This window comes from Lissotriton helveticus, chromosome 3_1 (genome assembly GCF_964261635.1).
Source record: "Lissotriton helveticus chromosome 3_1, aLisHel1.1, whole genome shotgun sequence".
Taxonomy (NCBI): domain Eukaryota; kingdom Metazoa; phylum Chordata; class Amphibia; order Caudata; family Salamandridae; genus Lissotriton; species Lissotriton helveticus.
In genome coordinates this window covers 149,640,466-149,662,042 of record NC_136061.1, presented here as the reverse complement: position 1 = coordinate 149,662,042, position 21,577 = coordinate 149,640,466, and the positions used below count along the sequence as shown (strand labels likewise).

At 46.4% G+C, this 21,577-nt stretch overlaps 1 protein-coding gene across 1 annotated transcript in view; it reads left to right on the top strand.

The window, feature by feature from the left end:
• Window positions 1–21,577, top strand: part of LOC144822741 (uncharacterized) — a 2,085,503-nt gene that overhangs the window by 655,836 nt on the left and 1,408,090 nt on the right. The window contains exons 47-48 of the mRNA XM_078680596.1: window positions 4,168–4,371; window positions 9,687–9,889. Of these exons, the coding sequence (XP_078536722.1) occupies window positions 4,168–4,371; window positions 9,687–9,889 (407 nt within the window). The remainder of the gene's footprint in view (window positions 1–4,167; window positions 4,372–9,686; window positions 9,890–21,577) is intronic.

Below are 21,577 nucleotides of genomic sequence, written 5' to 3'. Positions count from 1 at the left end.
CATGTCTGAACTGGGGTGGTGTGGAGTGCAAAAAAACGATGGATTTAGGCCCAGATCTCTGCACTGGGGTGAATGTATGACATTGTTCTGCATTCTGTCCATCAACTGTTATTTTTGCATTCGTATATTATGTAAAAGCACATGTGGCACCAGTAGTCCTGAAGTAAACTACTTATTGCGTAAGAGTGCAATGCTGTCACTCACAGTCTGGTAAGCCAATAGATGAAGTGGGCTGACCCACTATATTCTGTGGTGGGTGGAAGCAAAATGTGAATGACACAACAACAGACCAATGAATGAAGAGGGTCGAGTGAGAGCCCCTGTAAGTAAATATGTATAGGGTATATATATTTTTCTAAAAAACAAAGAGTCTTCGTTAAGTTAAGGCCAAGTAAAGCAAACATTGGCAAAGCCAATAGGTCTTGTGCTGGCTTCCGGCTTTTTGGCGTTGTCAGTGCTCCTTTTGTTTTGTCATGGTTTCTGCAAAACATTTTTGTAGCTTAAGCTACTGGGCCCTTGTCAATCTACGAAAACCAGTTGTTAAAATGAAAAATATTGTTATGGTCTCAAGAAGCACACAATGTTTATTAGTCAGAAACTACATTGTGTGTGGATGTGCTCACTGTGAAAGGGCAGAATGTTATCAATCGCAGTGAATCTATCCAGTGGCTGAAATGGGCTGATTTCCTGCCTCATGCTAAATGTTGTAGTGGATTGAAGAAAAATGTGATTTACTCAATAACAGACAAATCGATAAAGGGGACTACTTATTATCATTTTATGCTTCGTGACGTGTTCTGCTGATTTTCAGGCGGGACTGCTCTGCCCACAGAGCAGGGCAGGGGACTATGACTATTTGGTCAGCCCTCTTGGGCCACTCAAACCAGTCATGCACACTTTCTCCTTTCTCCATGCAGGCTGCATTACAGCCTGCATGAAGAACAAGCCCAGGCTCCCATTCCCTGGTTGAGCGTCCACCCAGGACGCTATCAACCAATCACAATGCTGCATTACAGCATAGTGATTGGTCAGGGGAGCCTGGGTGCCTACTAATCACAACACTGCATTGCAGCATTGTGATTGGTTAGTGGGGTCTGGCGGTCATTCTGTCCGGAGAAGAGCAGCAGTGAAGGCGCAGGACCTGCCTCAACAGTAATTTTTTTATTTTATTTTTTAAATATTTGCGACCCTTCCACCATGCCGGCAGCGACTGTTATACATATAATTGTAATAAAATCAAAAGACATTTCCTATGCTGAGCGACAATAGAGCAGTAGGTGTTGAACTGAATAGATGTGTGGGTTTGGTGGCCTTTCCTGTCAGCACTTTTCTTTCTTACATTTCTTGTTTTTTTATATACAATAACTAGTGAGTATCAGATATTGCCATGGCAGCTAAGAACATGACCAATAGCGATAATTGTTGCATCACATATGCACAAAAGAGTATCAAGACACTGTGTCATATGACTGTAAAAACATAGTGATCTGTGTCACACATTCTATTAGGGTCATTCTGCCAAGGAACTCAAACACAACATGTTTCTTTCAATTACCCCTTTCCCAATACCACATTACCCTCTGATGCTCATTAATTACATTAGACTAGTAATGTGTAAATAGTGATATGTATCAACTAATCCTTTATCATTTTAAGGCGGCTGTTGGAGTGTGTGAACAAATTCTTACTAATCCATCAAGTTGTCCGACAGCTTCTCCTCTGTTTTGGATTTCAACATGTGTGTTTCTTCCTCAAGGGAGCAAGCTTACAAATCTTTGAGCTAGCTTTGCAGTTTTGTATTGTTTGGTTTATCATCATCATCAAGAAAAACTTGATTTCGGCCGATATAGCCATGAAAGCACAAAAAACAATACATTACATTCAACTCAATAACATAACCATTGCACTGGGAGAGGCTCCAACTAGCACATTAAAGGTATAAACTTACAATCATGTTGCATGGTCATGTCAAATGTCCCACTAGCTTGCCCCACAACCCAGACCCATTTTCGGCAAACCAAGAAAACTCTATTCTGAGTAAACGTTCTATAGAATAAATATTGGGCAGTTGAACACTATTACAATATGAAAAAAATCATAGGGGGTTAAATTCGGTAAAGTGCTTGTGCATTACATCAGAAACAAAAAAGTTTTGTACATTTTTCTGAAACCGTGCTCTATAAAGTGCTTATGCAGATCCTAAACAGCACCAAAGCCATTACAGTAGCTTAACCATTGCACGGGGAGAGGCACCAACTAGCACATTAGAGGTATAAACTTACAACCATGTTACAAGGTCATCTCAAATGTCCCACTAACTCGCCCCCTAACCCAGAATTATCATTTAAATGAGGGAATCATGAAGTGCATGAGCGATATACAGGCGATCTAAAGGCTATTGCATTGTTTGAACAATTAGATTCAATAAAATGCCTGTACACGAGCAAAAGTTGGCCATTTCGGCGATCCCACAAAACTCTATTCTGAGTAACCGTTCTACAGAATAAGCGTTTAGGCACCTGTACACTTTTGCATTGATAAAAGAAAGTCCTAAGAAATTAATTTCAGTAAAGTGCTTGTGCATTACATCAGAAACAGAAAACATTTTTTTTACATTGTTATGAGACCGTGCTCTGTAAAGTGCATGTGCAGATCCTAAACAGCACCGAGACCATTACAATAGACCCTTCTCATCAATTCTGTATCAGTCTGTGGCCCTCATCTAGCATCATTGTACAGTCATACATTGAAGAATATAAAACGACTTATATAAAACATTATGATTATTTTTTTTTTAAAAAGATCCTAAAATGGTTTTATTCAATTTAAAAATATCACTGATAATACAATAATCGAGGTCCATTATAAAAGATATAAAACAGTGGGTTGCCCAGAACTAAGGAGAAATCTTTGGTTTATTGCCATGGCGCTGATTCTCCAAAAGCATTTATGAGTACATGAATTAGTACCACATGAGTACTCTTTTACTTACTTCTACATACATTTGTGAGGTCACCCAAAAATGTCAATTTCACTTTTAATAAATATGCAAAGAGGGCAGAGTCCTCTCTATTTCTACCAACTTTATATTAATATTCTACTTTATTCCCATTTTAAATTATTCTGGGGCAATTCACTAAGGCATGTAAGGGTATTTAAAGAGCATGACAGGAGTACTCGTGTGTACTCTTGCATGCCTTTGTGAATCGGCCCTATCGTGTCGCAATATTTCGCTTCATGCCCTGAAATCTCTTTCAATGGCTGTTTGTAAATCAGGAGTACATCTGAGCATGCTGTGTTGAGGCACTTTGCTCATTGTTCAGTTGAAACCCCTGAAGTACCATCAACCTTTTGTTTGCTGTGACTATAACTTCTTACTGCTCTAGATTTTCTGCAGGCCTGTGCGCTAAATGGGCAGTCTCATGGCGCATGCGTTTGTCCCATGAGACTACCCTACCACTTATGACTTCACAGGAGAAGTATATCTTTAAAGTTAACATTAATTGGCTGCTGTTCACTGCCAGGCTGTTTCCGCTGTAGCCCCCTAACTTATTGGAACTGAAGTAGAATTCCCCTAGAGTACTACAACACACTTCATGCAATTGTTAATTTTGTTAATTATATTTATACCGCGTTAATTACCCCGGGCGAGGCATTGTTGCGCCTTCTATGCCTTCCAGGTTTGGGATGAACTGTACCTGGTTAGTGGCTCTGACTCCGCCCTTCTCACATAGTTGTAAGTTAAGGTGGGGACTGCAGCAGAGGTACAAATACATCCCAGGACTGCTGGGGGGAGAGGGTGCAGGGGGCTGTAGTTCTGCTAGTGCTATGCAGCAGGTCTCATCTCAATCAACTGTAAAGCTCTTTATTTACCTCTTCCTGAAATGGTTTATTTTTAAAATAGCTCCCCAGAAGATTGGGTGCGGCCGGATAGTCTCATGGTACAACTTCACATGCTATGAGGGTATCCTTTAAATAGTGTTTCAGAGTGTGCTGAAACATCTGTGAGGTGGCATACTGGCACAGTGCAACACGCTTGAAATACAAGAATTCACATTATGACATTGCGGCTGCGAATGGGGTGTTCTTACAGTACTGTGGAGCCCTAGCTAGCATTTGTTGTCCGTTTGCACTGCGTTTTCAAGTGAAACCATCTTTTATTTGCAGGAGACGGTGTCTCTGGGAACGCTGATGAAAACCGACTGCATACGCTTGAGGACAGAGCCATCATGTCTGCCATCCATCACTGTGTGTTCCCCCAGCTGACAGGGGACAAGGTGAAACTCTTCGAGTCCCTCGTGGGGGCTCTCTGGCCGGAAGTCGTCTCCTCGACAAGAGGCTCCGTCACCTTCAATGACAGCAGTGACATGAGTAAGTAGCTCGAGGGGACACAGTGAAGCTTCACATTGAGTGCCAAAGTGTCCGCATGAATTAGTCATGCAGGCTGATTGCCTTGAGTCTCGTGTAGAAACGGATGAAAACAGGCTCAGCGACAAGAAAATGGCCGCCTTCTCGTACGTCATTTAACAATGACAACTCTTTCATCTAAAAGTTGTCAGTCATTGCAATAGTGTCTTCATATGTTTCTCCGGTAGGGCACTAGAAAGAAGGACATTATTTATCAAGTAACTAAAGTGTCTTGGATTGACCACTGACTCCTTGAACTTTCTTCATGAACACCTACCAGCTGCCGCTGCTGATTGCTTTCAGAGGTGTACTTGATTAATGCTCCTAGGAACACCCAACTTCACAATATAATGCCTTGTCTACATGTGCAGCGTTTGATTGTGAGAACATTATTTCTTCAGTTCGACCAGTAAGTTCTTGATTTACGGCAGATGCTTCAGTGGCAGAAGTATGATTTAACATAGGAGTGCATCTGTTTCCTTTAATCTCCCCGAGTGTACCCGTATACAGATCTGTTGTCAGATGGAGCTTCTTAAGTTTCACCATCTGACAAAGAATTTTGAGATCTGGCGTTGCCGCTTTGGATAGCTCTAGAGGATTTTGCTAAGCAGTCCACAGAGGCTTCAGCAGTGATCTCTTTGTTTTCAAGTTCATGTGGGCCAACCCAAAGTGATAACATCTGGTAATGAGCCAAGTCCTTTGCAGCGCAGGAAATTCACTGATGCACACACTACAGTGGATTCATATGTAGAACACACCTTTTTTTCCATGTGTAATCTGGCATGGCGAGACATCCTGTGAGTCCTATTCCGTACCATCGTCTGCATGACTGATTCCTCCTGCCCATGTCCCTGCTTGGCAGATATCTCCATGACTGTACATAGGTTTTGGCTGGTAGGCTGCTGGTGGGTACTTCCAGAGGGCCCTGCTCCTGGATTTCCCCCACCATCCTGTTTCCCTTGAGCTCCATCACCTGTTTGGGGTGCAGCGGAACCCTTGTCTGTGGTGCTGCCCATCCATGAATATAGGTGCGGACCCCAGCAGTGCCTGGCAGGTGTCAGTCTCTGCAGGGGAAGAGTTAGCAGTGTTGTGCCTACAGTCCTCCGCTCTGAGCTTTCTGCAATGCAATTACCTCATGCTCTTCCATGAAGCAATCATGAAACAAGGTCTATACCAACTGAAGAGTGTGGCATTAATGGCATAAACCTATCACTTCTGTTGCAGTGCATGCTGCCAGTCACTGTCAGTGCCTCTTCCGCCATGGGATGGATCACCCACAGGGTGCTATGGCAATAAGAACAACCTATATTCCTAAGTCCCGACGGCATTGCCTCAGTCAAAGCCATCCTGTGGCGCGAGCGCCCAGTGAGAATTGGGGTCAATCTACTGCGGGGTAAAAAAAAGCTATATTCTACTGCCTGCCAAACACCTATGACTCATGAAATGGGCCTGCATTTTTCCGCAAATAAACTACGTTGTAATTTACTGTTGATGTTTTTACTTCTGTCACATTGACCGATTGTTAGATCTGGGGGTCTCTAGTTGGCAATGGTATTCACCTTTGTCCAAATAGGGACCCTTACTTCTTAGTCAGGATAAGGGGATTACACTCCTTAATAACCCCTGCTCACCCCCTTGGTAGCTTGGCACGAGCAGACAGGCATATCTCAGAGACAGTGTGTTAAGTATTTGTGAATATGCACAGTAATACAGTGAAAACCCTACAGATGAACACAACACAGGTTTTATAAAAAATAAGTATTCTTTATATAGACTTAACACAAGACCACAAACAACAAAAATCCACACTACTACACTTAAGATTACTTAAAAGATGATTAAAGTCTCTTAGTTCAAGTTGTTGGTAAATGCGACAAAGTTCTCAACAAAGTACCCGGAAACGTAAGGCAAAGTAAAAAAAAGGCTCGCAAAAGGGGTGATGCGTCGGTTCCGTGACCCGGGGGAACGGTTACGTCCTTCCTCAATGCTTGCGCAGAGTAGGGGACTCATCGTGAGCCTTACCGGTGCGGAGGTGATGCGTAGGTTCTCGGCCTGCGGGCCCGTTGCGGTGCGCAAGATGGCGCCTTGATGCGATGCGATGATCCGGTTGCGATGCGAGAAGATGGCACCCTTGATGCGGCGATGCGATGACTCCCTGGCAGCCTTGCGACGACTCTGTACTTTGAAGCCGCGACAGGCCCTGCGACACGCTTCTCCGGTGATGCAATGGCGACTCTCACGATGGCATCACGCTTCTCCGGTGATGCGACAGCAGACAGCTTCGAAGAACACACGCTTCCAGGGAGATGCGGCGAAGGCTCGCTTCTCCGGCGATGTTATAATTTCAGGTGCGGCGGCGACACGCTTCTTCTCGATGCATCGCGTTTCCAGCTCCCAGCGGCTTGCAAGTGTCTGGAGTCAGAATTCCCAGCAAGGAAATTCAGGAGGGAGCTGGAGGTGAAGTCTTTTGTCCCTGAGACTTCAGCAGGAGGCAAGCACAGTTCAAGCCCTTGGAGAATATTCTGTAGATGAAAGTCCTTACAAAGTTCCTTCTCCTTTCCCTTGGCAATGAAGCAACCACTGCAGGTCAACCCAGCAAAAAGCACACTGGCAGAGGGGCAGTCCAAACTCCTGCAGCTTCCTTGGTTGTTCTCCTTGGCAGAAAGGTTTCTTGTTCCAGAAGTGATCTAATTTCTTGGGATCAGGGTCTCAATATTTATACCCCAAAATCCTTTGTTCTCTGAAGGCAGAGAGGCCTCTGCCTAGTCCAAACGAGTTCCTGAGCACTTTGTTTACATAACTCTCTTCTTCCTTTCACTGTGCATGGCAGAGAAATCAGCCGCCACACAGGAGGTGGAGCCAGCACAGGGGAGGGAAGATACAGCTCTTGAGCACTCTGTTGACATGATTCCTCCTCTCCTTTCACAGTGCAGGGCAGAGATATCGGACAAGCCATAGGAGGTGGAGCCAGCATTGTAGAGGGAAGGCCCAGCCCTATTCAGGTCCCAGGTCCAACTCCTCCCTCCCATCTAGATTCAGATCTCTCTATGCACCACTGGGCTGCCCCAGCCTGTCTCCTGGAATCCCTCAGCCCTGTCACTGACAAACCCAGACAAGGAATACACAACCCAGCAGAGGCAGGCATGGATAGTTAGGCAAGAAAATACCTACTTTCTAAAAGTGGTATTTTCAAACACAGAATATTAAAATCAACTTTACTAAAAGATGTATTTTATCATTCTGAGTTCAGGGATGCTAAATTTGAATTTCTACCATGTTCCCTGAGTCAGTTAGGATTATAAGAATGTAATAATCTAACTACCCATTCTGGCCTATGAGAACAAGTAGCCTTCAATAGTGAAAAACGAAAATGGCTGTAATTCACTATTAGAACTTGCTACACACAACAGATCATGTCCTACCTTATACTTACAATGCACCCCGCCCTTGGGCCTACCATAGGGGTGTCTGATATGAAGCCAAGGGAAGGTTTAGGGACTGGCAAGTGGGTGCACTTGGCCAAGTCGACATAGCAGTGCTAAACTGCACATAGGCCTTGCAATGGCAGACCTGAGACATACTTTACAAGCTGCTTCTGTGGGTGGCACAACCAGTGCTGCAAGCCCACCAGCAGCATTTGATTTACAAGCCCTGGGCACACATGATGCACTGTACTAGGGGCTGACAGGTAAATCAAATAATCCAATCATGGAATAACCAATTAGTACATTCATTTAACATAGGGAGAACTTGCACTGTGGCACTGATTAGCAGTGGCACAGTGCCCAAAGCATAAAACCAGCAAAAACATATCAAAACAGAGGAGGCAATATGTCAAAATGGAAGGGAGACTCACGCCAATGATGTCAGGTCTAACACCGATCAAAAAGCCTATCTAGCTAAACTCTTCGGGGGACCTTTTTCAAACTTTGAAATGGTAGCCAGAAGATCTATTAAAGGTGGAAATAAAAGATGGCTTTCTCTTTTGGTTTCCACCAATTAAATACTATTTTGTAACCGTGCTCTTGTCTACAAAAAGCACTTCCCTCAGGCAAAGTTGAGGGGAGCCTAACTGAAGTGATCCGTACAATAAAAATGAAAAGAAGACGCAGAAGATCATTAATTAACAAATCTGGCAGAGTTAAAACATAAAATGTAAGAAAAGTATACATATATGTTTTCAAATTAGTGCATGTCTGGTTTCAATAAAGTCTGCTTAGGTAAAATGAGGATGGATTCACAAAAGTAAGAGTACTTAAAGCAGTACTACAGGAGGATTCTTTCACGTACTCCATGCGCTTTTCAGATTAGGTCCAATGTATCTAAAAGGCCCTTGAATAGCGAAAAGCACGTGAGAGGGAAACATTAAACCCTACACCTTCTGACACAAAGCGGAGGCTCGGAATACCTATAAAGGTACTTATCGGCTGAGGAATCAAGTCAATATGTTTGTCATCCTCACTGAATGTGATTTACATATTCTGCTGTCCCATCAGGATGCGTGTGTTGCCTTCTCCTCTTCTCTCAGGTGTGACCATGGGTGATGTATTGTCCTTTACCCTAGTACCTAGAAGCTTTAGGGTGGTTGAACTCTGTAAGTGCAGTATAGCATAACTTCATGTACCCTTGCTACCTAAAGGGTATTGTTTTATATCGGTTTGCCTCGTACTGACTGCTTATCCGTTCATTTCAATGATATTGTAAGTCTAATTTCAAGGTCAAGAGGTCAAAACCCCATTCCTTTAGCGAACGGATCTAAAGGACATTTACAGAAGCAGCAGACACAGCGCTAGTACTGCTCAACGGAAATGCCGCAGGCTTGCAGCTCAAACAGAAGGCAATATTTCCTGTTTTACCTATTTTATACCAGCCAGTAAAAGTAAAAGCGATTGACAATGTATAAAACGGTTATACTATCAAATGGCTTTTTCACTGAAGTTCTTGCCTCGCTGCTACGAGCCGTCAGCACTTGCATCTCTTTTCTTTGTTGACTCGGAACAAGGCCGTGGATGCTTCGAACTTTTGTATCTATTCATTTGGTTATATTATTTGCATAGCGCCGATTAGTCACAAGGCACTAGAGCGCTTCACAAGGAGCAAGAACAATACATTAGAAAGCTACAAAAGGCGACCGAGCGCTTTGTCCTAAGATTTGGTCATGCCATCTTTTAGTTCCTCTAGGAAATCAAGAGCATCTTTTCTCAAAACAGAGTGAGGGTACTTTATGCTAACATGTTTTTAAATGTTGATCACGTCTCTGTGTGTCCCTTTTGCTGCAGATTGGAGCCTCCCTGCCGTGACAGCGCCAGAAGACACATTTGAACAGCAGGTCCCCCCAGCCCAGCGCGCAGAAGAAACCAGTTGCCCCCCAGACATAACGAAAGCTGTTACTCTGGCTGCTAAAAAACGTCACATCACTCCTGGCACCACATTTGTGTCCAACGTCTCCCATCTGGTTCAGCTGGCATCAAAGTACCAAACGGTGAGTACAGCTGCAGCGCTGGACTATCTGGAATCCGCCATCAAAGCTGTCGGCGGCAGGGCCTTGGCTGCGGGCTAGGTCTGCGCCAACTACAAACGCCACAAACGTTGCGGTAAATTATGAATAGGCTGTTTCAAGGATAAATACATATGTGGCAAACGCTCTGGGAAATCACATGCAAATCACATGCTTTTTTTATCTCTAGCAAACATATGGTTAGCATAAGGATGTGATCTGAGGATGAAATGCACCAGTACAGAAGGATGGGTTGTTAGTAGCGTATATAACTCCGCTTTCTCCCTTTCCTGCATTAACATTTCCAATCTTCATTATTTTGTGATATGTGGACTCTGAAAAAGAGGCGCTGTGTGTGGCTGTGAATAGATGGGTCCCAGAGGCTAGGATTTACTCACACCATCACTTATTCTCCATTCCTTTGCATTGGTGACCACAAGTTGACTACAGTTCTTACCCATCCTCACTTTCTCTGAAGCATACTTATTTGGGTGTGCCCACCGAGTCGTGCTTAGTACCCACTTAACCTACCTTCCGATATACCTTGAGAGCCTCTTGCGCCACCCAGGTTGGTTTTACCAATCTATTCACCAAAGTAACTTGGGAAGCCCCCAGATCTCTGCATTGCCTCTCTGACCTCTGCAAATCTTCATGAAACTCTTTTGTGATGCGCTGCTCGTGGCTGGTCTGGTGTCAGCTCTCGCCTGTGCACTGGTGATACCTGGCTCCTTTTTCAAATGTCTGGTGATTACTGGCTCAACCAGGTCTTTGGCATCTCAGGTTTCCCTTGGATCCATCCAGTATTTTTAATAATGGATGGAATCCAAGGGGAACCGCGAGAACCACCAAGACCAAAGTCACAATTCCAAATATCAAACACAAAACATTACATGCACACTATTCCTACTCGCTCATAGGAGGTTCAAGCAATTTCCACTCATTACAAAATGAAAACTATGTGGTTTACGTTTAACTCCTCTAGGTCAGTGTGAGTAGACGAGCAGGCCAAGGAAGTGCACAGGGCCAACCAATTGAACCTCAGATTATTTGAACAAGTCCACACTAAGGGGCCTATTATGATTGCGGTTTTTCCGCATCCTCCGGGCCGGCGGAAGCCACCGCTGGCCCGGAGGATGCGGAAAAACCGCTGCGGACTCACCAAAGACCCACCGCCACATTAGGATGGCTGGTGGGTCCTGGTTTCCGTCCGCAGCTTTTCTGCCGCGGTTGGCTTACAACCGCGGCGGAAAAGCTCTAATATGGTGGCGGTGTCTCTCAGACACCGTCCGCCATATTAGGAAGGGCTTTAAAAAATGCTTTTCCGCGGCGGGTTTTCCGCCGTGGAAGAGCATGTGTAACTTCACTGCGGGGGCCCGTTGCGGGCCCCCTAGGTGAAGAGGGGGTGGGGGGTGCACATGGGGGGTACCTATGGTACCCCCCTGCATTTGTATGCAGTAATCGGCAGGCACCGCATGGTGCCTGCCACTTACTGCATACAAATGCAATGTATGCATTTTTACCATTGCGGCGGATGCAGCTTGAAGCTGCACCCGCCGCAATGGTAAAAATAGAGGATGTGACCGCCAGGGTGGCGGTCACATCCTAATTGCACAGGAGGGAACTCCGCAGGCCATGCGGAGGTTCCCTCCTACTCTATGGTGGCGGACGGACTCAGGTCCGTCCGCCATCATAATCGGCCCCTAAGTTTCAAAAGAGCATTGAGTCAACACAGTCAGAGCTATCACGTGAAAAATGTATGAATGCCTTATGAATCGGCTCATTAAAAAAAAAGCAAGAGCTGTGTTCAAAAGATCCAGCATGCTTAGAAACAAGCTCAAACTGCATAATCGATTTACACTTGAATCAGCTCATGCAATAAATGCCTCTTTTTGAATGAGACTGATGACAAGAGAAGAAAACTGACCCCACCCATGATACTGTGGGAATAAAGCCATGTTAGGACCGGAATTCCCCCTGTATTCAGTACAGTCATATTCCCCTGAGTGCCTGGCTGTGTGTTTCTGGTATACTATATTTTGATTTTTGCTTCAAGCCTGACACTACTCTAGTATATGCGCAGAGGTGTACGCGTGTTCCTTGACATGTGTGAGATCCTGGGTCTATCCTGTGATCTGGAGGGGCACACTGACATTATATAAACTGTGGCCTATCGTCCTTGTCATGCGTCTAGTTCATGGAAGGATGGTGGCAGCGTACAGTGTTTTATTAATCCATAGTTGTGGGCAGACCTTTAATCTGTGTCACTAGAGTGGATGTTAAATCTAAGGTCAAGGGACAATCGATATTTGCCCGGCGGTATCGCCTCTTTAACCCACGAATTATTAATCAATGAAGAGGCAGGCACTGGAGACGGGAAGGCAGGAAACAAGGTTTATTCTCTCCGGAGGAGAACACATCAGTTCTGACAGCAGGTATCGTCATGAGGTGCTCTACCCGCATCTCGGAGGCCTGGCCTCTTATACACAGGTTTATTGCTTTATTACCTACAACACATTCTTGGCAAGGCTTTGATATACGGAAAGACATTCTCGGAACCCCCGCTCCCAGCCCGTTCCCACACACGTATACAGCAGGAGTCCCCACCCCGGTCACAACAGGTGGTGATTATCGCGCAGCTGGACATTCCGCCGATTCACGGAATGTGGGGGGTTTGATCGGATCTCATAGGGAGGGGGCTTTGATCAACTCGAGGGTCCTTCAATGAGGGAAGCTTCCTACTGTACGGGGGGGGGGGCAATAAACAGTATCCGCAGAGCTTAGGTGGTGGCCTGGGAACGAGGAAGGCAAACGGGCACACAGGAAAAGAGGCTTGCATCAAAGGGCCTGGGACCAGGAAAGGAATGAAGGGAAGTGTCGCGCTGGGAACAGGATGGGGTTCTGAGGCAGAGCTGCGCTGAAGAGGGGTTTATGACCCAAGCCATGTGCGAGCGGGGGTTGTCAGAGTGCGGGCTTTGTGAGGGAGGAGGGCTATGCTGGGGGTCAGTGGCATGCAAAAGGGCTTGTTCTGATCAAGGCACCTAAAATGGCGGGTGCGCACGACAAAAAGTGTGGCATCAAGGGAAAAGGGCAAGATGGCGCAGATAATGTTTACCAGACCGTACTAATTTTCCACAGTCCTCCCTTTAACATATCCAAGACATCTTGCTGGCCTATTTCCAATTCATGTCGACTGGGGTGGTCATAGGAAAAGGAGTAGATACCCAGGTGAAGGAGTTATAAACATTACATTTTAAAATCTTTCATTTTAGGAGGCGGGTCTATCGATAAAAACTCGTTTGCAGGAAAGCCATAGTAATGCAATAACAGACAAAGATGATTCTGTAGTGAGAGCATTGGGTACATTTCATAGCTGCTTATAGTCGTTCGGAATGTAAATTGATAGGTCATTACATATGTGAGTTCTGTTCATGTTTGGTTGGAGCATAATTAATACAATGGTGGCTGGGAGAGAAATGAGACGTAGTAGAAGCGATAATTGAGGGCGTCAATGTTCGAGGTTAATGAGTTCTCAGCACTCTTTGTCGTCTTTTGTTGGCGCTGTGGAGCACCGGCGGTGGAGCTACGGGTCCAGCTCTATTCTAGGTCCCGCGTTGCAGGGCACGACCTTTTCCTCGCGTTTCTGGTCAAAGAGGTCATTTTCGCCCTGTGTCCTTTGAGTTGATTGTCAAAAAGGTTCAGATGGAAGAAGAGTGTGTAGTCCATAGGGTAGGTCGGAGAAAAAGGGGGGGGGGGGATGGAGCTGGGCCAAATCGGGAACAGATCAGGGGGGCGGAAATTTCAGGTAGGCGGGCTCATGACCGAGTTCAGAGAGCGGGGACTTTTCGGCACACGTTGAACGTTGAGCAGGGGCATCAGGTCAGCCCCTTCCTCTCACTTTGACGGAAACAGTGCCTCGTCCTGCAACTCCTTTCTGTCGCGGTCTCGCCTTGGCCAATGTCGCAGATGTTCCACGATCTGTAGTCAGGCCACGTGCTCCCACATCCGGTCCTTCTTTCCTCCGACAGTCGTACCCTTAAATGAGTTTGAAAAGACAGTCTTTAGAGAATTGGCAGAAGAAGGTAATCACATAAGTCTATTTCTCTCCCAGCTCCAGGCAAAAATGGAAACGTCCGTTACATTAGGGTTCGCAACTAACATATAAATGATTGATGATGGGCCTGCTGGATTTACTATAACTTTCCTTCACTGCTATTTCTTTGGTGTTTATTGATCGTGGGACGAGATCTGGCACCTTTTATTTCAATACAGTTACGTCAGTTCTTCTGACGGAGACCCACCTTCTTAATACTAGCCTTACGAAGCTATACCGTTCTCCAGGGCTTTATATTAAAAAAGGGTGCTGTGGGCTATCACCATGGTCTGACAGGTATCTTGCTGAGGGACGAACATAGGCTAAACATTTTTCATTCTATCAATGCATCCTGCCTAAACATTTTCGCTTTCAACAGGGTTCATTGCAATGATTTCTTCGCTTTGGTCTAATCTTTAACTTTGTAAAACATCATTCTGGTTCCTGCGTAGCCTCTTACGGCCTGACTACTTAATTAGAAAAGACAGGGGTCTTATGGGAAACAACTAGGGACATGGAAAACTGTGATAAGGGCGTGAGTAGACCCATCTCTTATGACCGGGGGTGAGGGACAGTTTTATAACCCTTGTCTGGGGCAGCTGATACGAAACAGGGGGCGTTCCGGGAACATGAGGATGTTTCGATCACCTTTTCTGTTTGGGTATTGCGACAATTCGGGACGGGGAAGGTCGCGTTATCTGAGGCATCTTTTTATAACACAGGAGCCGTTGACATGTAGTTCCCTTATTTCGGGTCAGATTAGGGAACCTCAGTCGTCTTACCTGTCCTTTCCCTAATGGCCAAATCTCGGTTTCATCAATTTTTAGCAGAAAGGAGAGGTAGTGACACGGCGTCAGGGTGATTTTTTATTTAGGATAAATTTTGAGCAAATACTTGTGGTATTTGGAGCCAATTGGGTGGTGCACTAGGGGTGGCGATTTGCCAATTTAGGTGCTAGTCGTTCGGAAGAGCGAGAGAGAGAGAGAGAGAGAGAGAGAGAGAGAGAGAGAGAGAGAGAGAGAGAGAGAAAAAGAGAGATGTGCAACAACAGGCTAAATAGTACACGTGCGACATGGGGAGTGGCCGTGCATTAAGATAGGCTATTCAGCGCGTTATATAACATAAGACATTACGGGTCTGTGTTAGAATTTTGAAAGCATGCAGTTTGGGATGGACGAGCATTAGGCCGGGTACAGGGGACATACATCGAGTAAAAAGGGCACCATTGTGTCGCATTTCTTGCATTCTCGGTCCTTTAACCAGTTAAGTCAACGCGTCAGTCATACACAAACATCATCTCATAGTTTCGGACATACGTGACAGGCGTCCATTCACGCAACACGGATTAAGGGTGATCGCTTTCATCATGTCATACAATTTATTGGCTCTTTTGGTACAAGAGCAGTTTGTGTGTGTGTTTAGGTGCCACCAGGCAGTGTTAGTCCGCTTCGTGTATCAGACGTGGCGAGGCTTCAGATCTTCACCATACCTTGGTCGTGATTCCGATGTGGCCTGCAGGGGGGGGAGGAAAAAAGAGGGGAGGGGAGGGGGACAACATTCGAGCATATCAAAAGCACGGGTACGAAGGTCTTTTACTTACCTCATACTCGCCTTATCTCCTCGAGATAGAATCCCTGGGGTTGTGGTTTCTGGAGCCAAGGGGGGGGGGGGCAGTGTGTCCTTATAGGCTGTGGGTAGGGAAACGTTAGAGAATCAGAAGCACTTAGCGCGAGGTTTCTAGTTGGTAGGTGTACTTAGCTATCGGGGTCCTTAAATCTCTTCCAACGCTGTGATGTTCTAAGGTTTATCAGCTCTTCGGTCAACTCTGTTCCCTAGTACCTTTGAGTGTCGTATCTTTATAATATTCTATCATTTACATCGTTTCACTTCACCCATCCTTTATATTCCATTTTTTTTTACACAGTTTCGCCTTACCCAACCCCAGAAATCGAGGTCTTTCTCCATGCGCGAGTCCCTGAGTCAGTCGCATATTTGACGGCAGAGTGTCGTGTCTTAGATTCGATCCTCCATCCGGGGCTGGGCGACCATCTTCTATTAACCTTAAAGAGAGAGCAGAGTAGGGGGCACAGAAAAAGAAAAACTCTCCCGCCGACCCCACATTTTAAATAACGCATGCTATACCCGTTCATAGTTTCGAAAACCTTTATTTGCACAATCGTTCAGCATGTTGATAGGACAGTGTGATCGGGGTTGGCCGGATACGGCAATGGCTAAAGTGCGTACAGTAGAAGGGGGGCTAAAGTGTAGGATAAAAAACATGTTTAAAAAAGGTTCATTCATTCATTCGCAGTGAACTAAAAACGTCTATCGAATAGTTGAGGGACCAAGGGGCATTTATTTCATAATTGGAAACACAGTTGGACTAGTTGTAATCAAATTCCTATAGGTATACCATGGGAGTGTGTCATAAGCGAGGTTACATGTCAAATATGATAATACCATAATGAATCGTACATTGAAAAACATTTTTCACGAGGTCCTTTTACATGTTCGTCGAGTGAATCCTTCCTCTTTTCCGTCAAGTGTACAAAGGATCATAACATATCTCGGAACATCGAGTCTTTTTAGCGAAAGAAAACACCACGAGGCGTTCGTAAGTTCCTATTGTTACCGGCGCCATTTTGGGCGGGGCCGGGTTAGTCCGGAAGTAGTATCAAGGAAAAAATGTTTCCTACAACCGGCAGTTGGACCAGAGTCCTTTTCGGCAGTTCGAGAATTCATGCTAACAGAAGGAGCGACTATGTCATGCTTATTTCGTTAGCGATCAAGGCAGTTGTTCCTCACCGGAAGCCTGCAGGGGCCGAGGGCTCCTGGGACCTTTGTAGAATCTTCAAGGCTGTGTGGGTGCTGTCGGAGGTGGGGGCTCGTGCCCCGGTGGGCAAGCGCCCGAGTTACATTGCTGTTCACAGTTACTCTAGCGGCCGAGACCCGCCTTCCAGGGGGCCCAGACGCCATTTTGAGGCCTGCAGCAGCCGCTCTTCGTCGAGTCTGCAAGAGTGGAGGAGACCTTTTTGGAGTGAACCCATGTCCAGTGCTGCGGAAGTATGGCCACCTGCGGTGCATGTTCGGTGCTGTGCAAGTATTGGCGCAGCCGTTGCATGTTCGGTGCTGCGCAAGTATCGGCACCGTTGCATGTTCGGTGCTGCGCAAGTACTGGGGCGCCACCATGGTATGTTCGGTGCTACGCAGGTATTGGCACCACCGCCTGGCTGGAGGAGTTCGGCGCTGGGCCGGGGGCTGGGAAACCTCCTATCCGTGGAGGTGGGAGAGGCTCGTCCGCGTCGCCTCTCCCTCCCAGCCCGACCTGGACTAATTTTCGCGGAGGTATGTACAAGACATCCCCCCTCCAGAGTTGTCGCGGCCATTATTCAAGAAAGAAGTGGCGCCTGGCGTGTTGCTGCCGCCATTACGGAGGAGAAAAGAAAGAAGTGTCGCCTGGCGCGTTGTCGCTGCCATTACGGAAGAGAAAAGGAAAAATGTCCCGTCCGTCTCTGGGCCGGGCTTCCGGTGGATGTCGGCCGGACGCCCCTTGCTCTGGCCCCATGAACGGGTTCCTTGGCTCATCGGCTGCAGCCGGATCCAGTTGGCCCCAGTCCCCGGCCATGGGTGGCCGGACCGGGGGAGCATGTGGCGGGACTATCTGCAACTGTCACGTGCCACCGTGGCCGGACTGGGGGAGAGAGGGAGAGGGGGGTCGAGGACATAGACATTCCCCCCCCTACAACTCTCCGGTGTGGTCAAGGTGATCCCTTGGCTGGGTCCCGCTGGCCCTTGTCTCTCCTCCGGCTCCACCCTATGTTACGATTTCCTGGCCGGCTGTTGGCAGCAGGACCCGCCTTATATGGGTTGCTGCCGGCTGGGCGTAGCCGTAACCCTGCCCTACTTTGGAAGGTTCCAGAATGGGGGGGGCGAGTGTTCTGCTGACTTTCATTTTCTAGTTTACCATTCTTGTTTCAAACGTTTTCTGTTGTTAGGGCATTGATAGGTGTTATTATTACGTACTGTTATTTGTTTCTTGTTCGTCATGTTAAATAAAAGTTCAAGTTCATCAGTGACCTACGGATTTCGTTTTCCCATTCCTTTCTTTCCAGGTTGTTTCATGCTAAAGCTTCTGTCAACAGAAGTTTAAGTAACACGGTAACACAGGCAGAGGGATGACGCAGATTCATGCATCACGTACACACAAACTCAGACGGGAAGACAGTACAAACATTATATAAAAAGACCCAAGACAAACATAAAACAGTTATTGGCTATAATTATCTTATTTCTATATGCTGCGCATACTTTTTGTTAGAGCAATGGGGCAGGCTTTAGTTATATGCCTATAAGGATGCGGAAGAAAGGAGGCAGTAGGTTTTCAGACATTGGCAATATCCCTAGTCCTCTTGGCGAAGGATACTTGTGTAACCCTTACCTCGAAATACCCTAAACTTTTCCCTACTTGGCTAAACGTAAGGTTGCTTGATCATGTGTGTACATTATTCTTTCGGGTTTCTTCGGGGTTTGTCGTCTGTCAATTTAGAGCTAGACTGGGTTTTCCCGTCTTATCATTGTTTGATCTATGAGGACTCGAACATGTCGCTGAAATCGGCCTGGCGAAATCTGTGCCATCGGGCATAATCGAACGTGGTGGTTCTATCTGGCCTGTCCATGTCAGTCTGATTCATCTTTGTCTCGCGCCTTTTCCCTTTCTGCCGGCCTGTTATTCCTGTCGGTCCTCTGCTCCTACTCACGTTCAGTAGAGTCGGGCATTGGGCTTTCCAGTGTCCGGCATATCTACAAAAAGCACATTGGTTTTGCCCTAAGTCTGGCCGTCCTGTGCGTAGTGTCGGGGGATTACTTTCGGGACGTTGTGTCCTGGGGTCGTCCTGTCGATACGTTCCTTTACCTGCTCTGCCCTCGTCTTTTGTCTTTCGTTGCATTGCTTCTTTGCGCCACATACCAAGGCAGTCGAGCATAATAGGCGTTGTCTTATTATCACGAAGGGCTATTTCTAACGTTTCTATTTTATCAGGATCGAAGGATCCTATCAGTGGCCACTGTTTCTCTTGATTTTCTTTGGTATACCTGTGCCACAGTTTACTATAGGCTATGGTAACTAATCCATAGTTTATGAACATGTCTTTATTAGGGGTGCCTTCCAGCGGAGCTAGATGATCCACCTCTAATAAACGGTCCGGGCTGAACCAGCTATCGACCAGTGGGGAGAAGACAGACATGACAGCTCACAACGAGGGACAAAAAGTCAGCACTGCCTATCTTATCACTGTGTGCAAAGACTAGACAGAATATTTCTATTCTACGTTGTTTGCAGGCAGTGAATACCTCATGAACCAATATCAAAACAATAAATAAACGACCAGTGGGGAGAATAAGTAGGTCCGCAAAGGTCTGCGTCCTCTACCCTTTCACTATCTGCAAAGGGGAACCTGTTCTTTCCTGTTTGTAGACAGAGAATCTCCAGAAAACAATTCGCGAACAGTAGTTCGAGGTCAAAAAACCGTTAATTAGTGTGGGAGAGGGAATCTCCCGAAAACAATTCGTGAACAAATGAACAATCAGTGGGGGAGAAAGATAGGCACGCTGGCTGCGTTACTTATCCTTCACTGTTTGCAAAGAGAAAAGAGCCTACTGTTTCTTCGTGTGCAGACAGTGAATCTCCAAATAGGTCAACAAAGAGTAATACTAGTATTTTCTGAACAAAACAATTATTTCGTGTTTCGTCGTGTCTACACGACCTTACCCGGACCGTATGGACAGTTTCTTGTCTTCCGAATCCAGCGCCCGATCGTCCTCTTTTCTTTGTGTTCCTCGCAGCACTCCTGATGGTTCCCAGTCAGGACCGTAGATCACTCGGGAGAGGTCTGTTCGGAACCAGTGAAGTTCGGATGATCGGCTGCCAGACGAGGGTCTATTGGGCAAGAGCTCTCCCGATCGTTGCAGTCGTTCACTCTGTCGTCAGGACCTCTCCCACTGGATCCACGAGTCGCTGATGGGCCCCACGCTTGGGACGCCAATTGTTAAATCTAAGGTCAAGGGACAATCGATATTTGCCCGGCGGTATCGCCTCTTTAACCCACGAATTATTAATCAATGAAGAGGCAGGCACTGGAGACGGGAAGGCAGGAAACAAGGTTTATTCTCTCCGGAGGAGAACACATCAGTTCTGACAGCAGGTATCGTCATGAGGTGCTCTACCCGCATCTCGGAGGCCTGGCCTCTTATACACAGGTTTATTGCTTTATTACCTACAACACATTCTTGGCAAGGCTTTGATATACGGAAAGACATTCTCGGAACCCCCGCTCCCAGCCCGTTCCCACACACGTATACAGCAGGAGTCCCCACCCCGGTCACAACAGGTGGTGATTATCGCGCAGCTGGACATTCCGCCGATTCACGGAATGTGGGGGGTTTGATCGGATCTCATAGGGAGGGGGCTTTGATCAACTCGAGGGTCCTTCAATGAGGGAAGCTTCCTACTGTACGGGGGGGGGCAATAAACAGTATCCGCAGAGCTTAGGTGGTGGCCTGGGAACGAGGAAGGCAAACGGGCACACAGGAAAAGAGGCTTGCATCAAAGGGCCTGGGACCAGGAAAGGAATGAAGGGAAGTGTCGCGCTGGGAACAGGATGGGGTTCTGAGGCAGAGCTGCGCTGAAGAGGGGTTTATGACCCAAGGCATGTGCGAGCGGGGGTTGTCAGAGTGCGGGCTTTGTGAGGGAGGAGGGTTATGTTGGGGGTAAGTGGCATGCAAAAGGGCTTGTTCTGATCAAGGCACCTAAAATGGCGGGTGCGCACGACAAAAAGTGTGGCATCAAGGGAAAAGGGCAAGATGGCGCAGATAATGTTTACCAGACCGTACTAATTTTCCACATGGAGGCTGTCTGGCCCACTCATGTAAAGTGCTGCTTCTATGCACTTAACCAGATCCTAGCACTAGCATCCCAAGTGCGTGTTTTGCGTGTTTGTGACCTGCATGGTACATGTATGGTGTGTGGGTGAATGAAACAGAGTAACAAAGGCTTATGGGATCAATTTTTCATGCCCTGCTCTGACCTTTTTTTTACAAGATGGTGTATGATTATTTTCCAAGTCAGTAGAAGTGTATTCCTGTCATTCCAGAAGTCTTTTGTTGAAAGTAGCTGCTGATCAGTCTTCCTGTAGCACTGCCATTTTGTAGATGTTAAAGGTGAAGGGTTGCACCATACCCTCTTTTGTTCAAGGTAAAAAGGACCTCTCAGGTGATGTCAGCCTTTTGCCTTTCTACTGATCACTATTTAGTGTGGCTGATTACAGGCAGATGCAATTAGCTTGCACTCTTTTAGCCTCCACTGTGGGTGCTCCAGGCTGGAAACTACTCTTCTTTGAGCCGAATCCCTCTACACAAAAGTGGCCTATGGAGAGCTGCCTGAAGAGGATACATTAAAGAAAACCACCCGAAACAGGTTCTGAATGTGGAGATAGTGGGTCAACTATCTACAATCTGCTTGAATTGTATGCAACTGGACCCACTTGTTACAGTTCCAAGCTCTCTTTCAATAAGGAAGGGAGTGCTCC